This window comes from Limulus polyphemus, unplaced genomic scaffold (genome assembly GCF_000517525.1).
Source record: "Limulus polyphemus unplaced genomic scaffold, Limulus_polyphemus-2.1.2 Scaffold2544, whole genome shotgun sequence".
NCBI lineage: Eukaryota > Metazoa > Arthropoda > Merostomata > Xiphosura > Limulidae > Limulus > Limulus polyphemus.
Genome location: NW_013668154.1, coordinates 110,124 through 117,882, shown reverse-complemented (window position 1 = coordinate 117,882; position 7,759 = coordinate 110,124). Strand labels below are relative to the sequence as shown.

At 31.8% G+C, this 7,759-nt stretch overlaps 1 protein-coding gene across 1 annotated transcript in view; it reads right to left on the bottom strand.

Annotated features, from left to right (window-relative positions):
* The window catches only part of LOC106467249 (dipeptidyl aminopeptidase-like protein 6), a 60,730-nt gene extending 54,202 nt beyond the window's left edge, over nucleotides 1-6,528 (bottom strand). The window contains exon 1 of the mRNA XM_022395386.1: nucleotides 6,341-6,528. Within this exon, the coding sequence (XP_022251094.1) occupies nucleotides 6,341-6,412 (72 nt within the window). The 5' untranslated portion in view covers nucleotides 6,413-6,528. The remainder of the gene's footprint in view (nucleotides 1-6,340) is intronic.
* Nucleotides 6,529-7,759: the final 1,231 nt, after the last annotated feature.

The window sequence follows — 7,759 nt, the reverse complement described above, 5'->3', positions numbered from 1 at the left end:
TATATATATATATATACTTGTGTGTATAGCTACATATTTTCTTCTATTTGTATACACGCACACACTCACAGATATATATATATATATATATATATAGTTTTTGTAAGAATATAAAGGAGTGAAAAAATTGCAACCACGTTCTTATTTTACACGTGATCTTATGAAAATCAAATTCTTTTTCTCGCTAACAACTGGTAACAGATCAAATGCCTTCACATTTTCCTTTACAAACGAACTCACATCGACAAGAGAAAATGTTGCCTTGAAAAAATGCCTGGTTTTAAATATTTGTCATTTTTTTTTCAAGGAATTTCTTTGTAGGCTTACCATGGTGAATCACTATGGTCTATTGTCATTGAACCGTTCAGATAAAGGCAGTCGTGTTATAATTACTGAGTATGGCTTATTTGATATTGACCTGTTCAGATAAACCAGACGTGTTATAATTACTGAGTAGGGCTTAATTGTCATTGACCTGTTCAGATAAAACCAGTCGTGTTATAATTACTGAGTAGGGCCTAATTATAATTCGCCTGTTCAGATAAAAGCAGTCGTGTTATAATTATTGAGTAGGACCTAATTATAATTCGCCTGTTCAGATAAAAGCAGTCGTGTTATAATTATTGAGTAGGGCGTAACTATAATTGGCCTGTTCAGTTAAAGGCAGTCGTGTTAAATGTATTGAGTTTATGCCTGATCATTCAGATCATACGGTAGATCTGTCCGTTTACTGAGTTCTGGATCATCGTGTAGAGGTAGTTGTAAATAATACATATTTGTAGGTGATGTGTGTGTAAAATCAGTTTTATATACTAGGTCATGATAACTTTAAACGATAACTTAATGTCAAAACTGTCGAACCATACAACTTTTGTTCAACTTTATGTTCAAGGGAGGTCCAGTTGAATCTACACTTTGATCAAAATGTGTTATTGGGTTATACTAGTTTCAGAGAATTTCACTCCTCATTATTAACCCTGAATACAAGTTAACCAAAGAGAGATAAGCTGGACCTATATCATAGTGAAAAGACTTATATTTCGAAATTCAACAATTTTTTGGAATACTAAGTTTATTCATTATATCTGCTATTATGCAGCTATATAATATGAATAACTGAATAGTGACCAATAACATTATTTCTTCACCTATCCAGTGTATAGGTTTTTCTCATAGTGACTACAGAGCACGTTCACACCAATAATACCATAACATACATCGGAAAGATTTTCATCAACACCATAACAAAATTTCGGAAATTTAATTGTGTTTTTCCAATAAAGATATTGAATCTTTAATTTATGCAAAGTTTTTATGAGAAATTCGTCAAGCCAATTTTCGTCTTATTCAAAATTAGACAGTTTCTGTACGATTGGCTCACGATTTCAAGATTAAACATTTTAATTAAATTCGTGTATAATGTAAGAGTATGTCTATAAAAATCTACATGTTTCAGAAGAAATAAAAACAGTATTTTACTTTTTTACTACAATAAAGCTAAAAAATGCGATATTGCAATTTCCACTGGATTGGTGTGTGTGTGTGTGTTTTATAGTAAAACCACATCGGGATATCTCCTTTGTCCACCGAGGAGTATCGAATCCCTGATTTAAGTGTTTTAAGTCCGTAGGCTTACTGCTATCTCACTGGGGGATCCACTGGATAGGAAACAACATTAGTTATAAAATAATTTAACCTGATCTTAGTTTTAAAGTCTGTTCTTTCACTAGCGAGACACAGCGAATCAAAGGTTACAGATACTGAACTTAGACCTGTACCTGACTGACATTGACCTGGAACGATAAGGTAATCTTGTAAAAGGCGTCCACACTGTAACAATTGTTGTTGTATCAAATGATTTATATAAATAGAGTTCCAAGAACTGCTGTGTTTGTTTTATTCCAGCCGGCCTGATGAGCTCTGGATTAATCAAAATGCATCGTCGGCAATAGATACGACACATATTAGTGTGGTTGCAATACTATTGTTATATAGTCGTCTAATTCTTGAAAATCCATAAAGGGCTAGATATAGAATGTGAAGTTTAATTAAATGTATAATAGGCCTAATAGTAATGTCTTATGACAAGTATAATTATGGCCATATAGAGCAGTTATGCACTTTCAAAATATGTTGGTATACTATATTAACTACTATCTTCTTCAATATATTTTTGTAGTTGGTAATAGCTGTTATCTACACTCAAAATGTGTTGATAATTGATAAGAAATGTTACCTGATATCTTTGTAGACTGATACTGAATGTTTTATTTTCTACATGCTGTTGATTGATAACAACAGTTAGAAGATTTGGATAAATGACAGTTAAAACAGCCCGATAACGTAAGTGCTACAATAAGGGATTATTTGACAGGGTTTCATTAAAGAAAAGATCTCTCGTAATTGTTAGGTTTGAAACTAATCCTTATCTACTCATATAATCGTGCATGATTTTCAGTTTTTAAAGAGTCCACACCTGAAATATGGTTGGTAGTAACTGCACAAATAATATAATCTGAAAAGCGAGTGAAGTACGTTAAAATTCTGGTAACAATGCCCTCTGGTGTTCGGGGTTATTTTCATTTGTGTAAGGCGGGTATCCCTAGTTTTTCACTTTGTTATCGTTGCTAAATTATGCAGAAGTAATATATATAACACAGTATAGCATAATTGCTGAGTTTTCTGCATAAACCTTTTTTAATATGAGAAAAACTAACAACAATAAGTAAACTAGCAAGAGGAACAACCATTGGATCAAGCATTGAGAAAGAAGTAATTAACAAGAACAAGAGTTTTTCTAATTCATTTAGTAAGGGTTATCCTTAAGCGAACGGTTTATTTTGGTATTTAAAGGTTAGAATTGTGTGGTAACAAGGGTATCAAAAATTACATTTTTACTGGTGAGCTTGTTAACAATTGTATATATTGATTGCAGCTGCTCTTGGGGTTTAGTAAAAATGGTGATTCTTAACTTGCAAGTTACGAAATGTGTTGTTGAGATGCCACGTGCATGTAATCACAGCACTTAATGGATTGGTGAAGATGAGGAGAACACATAGTCAACAAAGTTTTACCTCTCTGAAATAATCCAGTGTTAATTAATGTCGTAGAAGTGCATGTGGTTTAATGAAAAGTCTATAAATCTTTTACATTTGTGGAGTTTAATATTTGTCATTGGTTGTATTGATTATTGTTATGAATATAATATTTTGTATTAATAGAAAATAAGGATACAGTAATGAGTGAAATTTTACATTTGTGGAGTTTAATCTTGTATTTGTCATTGGTTGTATTAATTATTGTTATGAATATAATATTTTGTACTAATAGAAAATAAGGATACAGTAATGAGTGAAATTTTACATTTGTGGAGTTTAATCTTGATTTTGTCATTGTTTGTATTAATAAATGTTATGAATGTAATATTTTTATACTAATAGAAAATAAGGATACAGTAATGAGTGAAATTTTACATTTGTGGAGTTTAATCTTGTATTTGTCATTGTTTGTATTAATAAATGTTATGAATATAATATTTTGTACTAATAGAAAATAAGGATACAGTAATGAGTGAAATTTTACATTCGCTGATAAAACATGAAGTTGTTGAAGCAATAGCTCAAAATGAGAAATATATGGTACTCATACAGTTAGTAATTGAATACAATATGGAAGTGTTCGAGCTATTTAGAACAGAATACAAGAAACAATGCCCATAATATTTGTATGACGATATGCCATTAACATGTGTAACGACATATAAGAACCACATAAAAGTCGATCTTTAAAAAGAAACCTCTTTTAAAGTAGTGTACAGTTTTACTTTTCATAAATGTTAAAACTTTGTGGGTTTTCCGTTCTGTCCAATTTATCCTAGAGAAGAACCTAAATCACTTTATAATCCAGATAATTTAACACATTCACAGTTTACCATAACGTTATGACGTTTACACAAATCCTTCTCATTTCAGTAATATTTCTGCATACTGCGACAGATCTGTGCGAAACGATTCATTTCTGTCTATTCACTGAAACATTCCATTGCACAGCGAAAGCAAAATAGAACCAGTAATTAACATTAATTAACCTAAGTTGTGTTCTCTAATATGTGTTTCCATACATATTTATACTCCATAGCAGTATGATACATGAAACATAACGATTACAAAGAACGTCTGCGAAAGAGTGATCTTGAGACAATTTCTTAAGTAAATCACGTGTTCAAGAGTTTTCCGAACCACAGAAGTCCTATCCGTCTATCCTTCCTAAATTGAAAATTTATTACATAAACGTAACGTAATTACAAGACTAATGAGATAAAGACATTTTGGCTTTGAAGGCAAGTTCATTGTACTTCTCATGTGCTTTCCATGTTTTTTTTTCTTTAGTTACAAAGAAGCAGACGTCCGCACCCGAGTTTCTTCTTTTTATATTTGGCGAATCAAAATTGCTAAATGCCTTTGTGGATGTACGAACAGCTTTATTTTACTACACAAGAAGGATCATGCGTGGCCCTAGTGAGTAGTTTGTCTGGATTGTGATTCCGTCCGTGGGTCCATGGTTCGTGACTTTCCACACTTTGAAACAGTGAGTGCGTATAAGAGTGATGTTCAAAATTTACTATTCGAACAGATAAGGGTAGACCAATAATTTTTTACTGGTTGCTGTTGATTAGATACCCTCCTTCTTGTCTGTCAGCTCAAAATAAGATTATGGCTAAGCATAGATAACCCTATGTAGCTTGGCGGGAAATTCAAAACTATACAATAATATAAAAGATGGGTTAAAAGGTGCTATACATTTGTTTTATTTAAAACAGTTTTGATTTCTAACGTTTTGCTGTGAAACTTGTTTAAAGTTGCCTTCGTAATGTTTTCTTTAGTACCAACCGTGTAATTAATATCAACTATAAAACAGTATAGTACCAACCATGCAATTAATATCGACTATACAAACCGTATAGTACCAACCATGCAATTAATATCGACTATACAAACCGTATAGCACCAACCGTGTAATTAATATCAACTATACAAACCGTATAGTACCAACCATGCAATTAATATCAACTATAAAAACAGTGTAGTACCAACCATGCAATTAATATAAACTATAAAAACAGTGTAGTACCAACCGTGTAATTAATATCAACTATAAAACAGTATAGTACCAACCATGCAATTAATATCGACTATAATAACAGTATAGTACCAACCATGCAATTAATATCAACTATACAAACCGTATAGTACCAACCATGCAATTAATATCAACTATAAAAACAGTGTAGTACCAACCATGCAATTAATATCAACTATACAAACCGTATAGTACCAACCATGCAATTAATATCAACTATAAAAACAGTGTAGTACCAACCGTGTAATTAATATCAACTATAAAAACAGTATAGTACCAACCATGGAATTAATATCAACTATACAAACCGTATAGTACCAACCGTGTAATTAATATTAACTATAAAAAACCGTATAGCAGTTTTTGGCTCATTCTGTATTATCAACACTTAGCTGCAACCACTGCGTTGTCCGAACCGAAATATTTTGTTTATCGTTTTTTAATACAAAACTACATCTTGAGCTATCTGCTCCATTTCCATCGCGGGAAATTGAACGACGGATTTTAATTTTTTAAGCTCTCAAGACACCAGGGAGACTGCTAAACAGAAAGAGACGCTCTGCAGGAATCCATCTCGTTCTGATAATCACGCCGGGTGATTTAAGTGAATCAATACTTTAAAAACTGTTTCTTTGGTATCTTTAAAAGACGGTTATTTCACAGTTTGGCTGTTAATTTATATTAACTTACCTCTTATTTATTTTCCGATATCTATTTATCACTTAAAATATTTAATGTTATTTTCTGTGAAGTGAGCGTTGAATGAATTGTATTTTACGTTTTTAATCGTGTTAAAATAAAGATGTTAACAATTTAAATGATTTATACTTAAAATAATTGAAACGTAGGTTAAAATTAAAGTTAAAGGAAGTATGTTACTTCAATGGAACTCGTCAAGCTTAAAATAATTATGAAGAAAAGTATAGTATATATATATATATCTATATCAAATAACTGTTTGATTTCTCTATAACATTTTTCTCTAAGTGTTTTAACAGTGTAGTTTTAGCTTTTTCCTTTTCAATTTAAACATGTTCACGTCTATGCTTCTTATAACTGTACATTAAGTAAATTAATTTATTGATAATATCAGTAAGGAACTTTTTATGTTCTATTTCTTTATATTCAGTTTCTATCACGTGTAATTACTGATTCATGATGAATTATTGAATTTTATTTTATAATGAAACTTTGTACATACCACCTCGGACACCACCGCAGGAGATTGGCTTGCTTGCCCACTGGACGGTTTCCGTTCCTCCTGGCTTGCCATTACTGCTTCGCGAAAATGTGTCTTCCTAACCTTCTTGAATTCTGGAGATAAGGTTTCTTTAACTCTTAAGTTTTGTTTTGCAAACTCCTAAGGTCTTTTTTTTTGTGAATATTGATAACTATGAAACCAGCCACAATATTATTGGATGACGAGAAAACCTGACCTTCTCATATTTTCCTAAGTGTTGTGTATTCGTCTGATATACATAAAATGTTATCGTTTGAACGTGCTCGCTAACGTCATCCTTATGCTGAGTAGTAAAAAGTTGAAGGTGTGGCGCCGAAAAACTCACTAGGTGACGTTACACTGCTGTTTACAGTGAAAATATTGATTTGGAAACCATATGAAAATCAGGATATAATACGTAATTAAAATCAGCGACATAAGAATTTCAAAGTGAGAAAAGTTACGCTTGAAATTTCTACCTACAGGTGTCTATAAGTGTAAAATGACCTAAAAATAATGTTTTGATTATTATCAAATAATTAAAGGCTTCTGAAAAAAAAAAAATCCTGTTGTACTAACATAATCACGTCCACATTTGGTCTCTGATAACAATAACTATGTCACGTTATAATTACGTTATTAAGCCTGTCATCTCAGTTTTTGAAACCAATAGTTATTTTCTGCTGTAGTTATTGAAAACTTCTTTTTTTTCTCCCTATTTAAAAACAAAAAAATTACATCCTGTAGCTTAATTCCTTTTTTCACGACGTCCGACAACAATGATTTCGCCCTACTGATTATATTATCAATATTATCACTTCCATGTTAAGGAAGTTTGACAACAATTGTCCTGCCATGGTGATTATGTTATCAAAATTGTTACTTCCGTGTTCGCGATGTCTCACAACAATAGATATACCTGCTGGTTATATTATCACTTCTATTTTCACGATGTCTCACAACAACAGTTATACATGCTGATTATATTATCACTTCCATTTTCACGATGTCTCACAACAATAGTTATACATGCTGATTATATTATTACTTCCATTTTCACGATGTCTCACAATAATAATTATACATGCTGATTATATTATCACTTCCATTTTCACGATGTCTCACAACAATAATTATACATGCTGATTATGTTATCACTTCCATTTTTACGATGTCTCACAACAATAGTTATGTTATGACAACTCTGTAGACAGTTCATTGATCAGGCTTTTCTTGAACAAAAGTTTAATATTATTTAGAAAGACAAACGGACAAAAATTTTACACGCGAAGATTTAGTTAGTTTGTTTGTTTGTTTTGGCCCTCCAGTAGCACAGCGGTATGTTTGCGGAATTACAACGCTAGAATCCGGGTTTCGATACCCGTGGTGGGCAGAGCACAG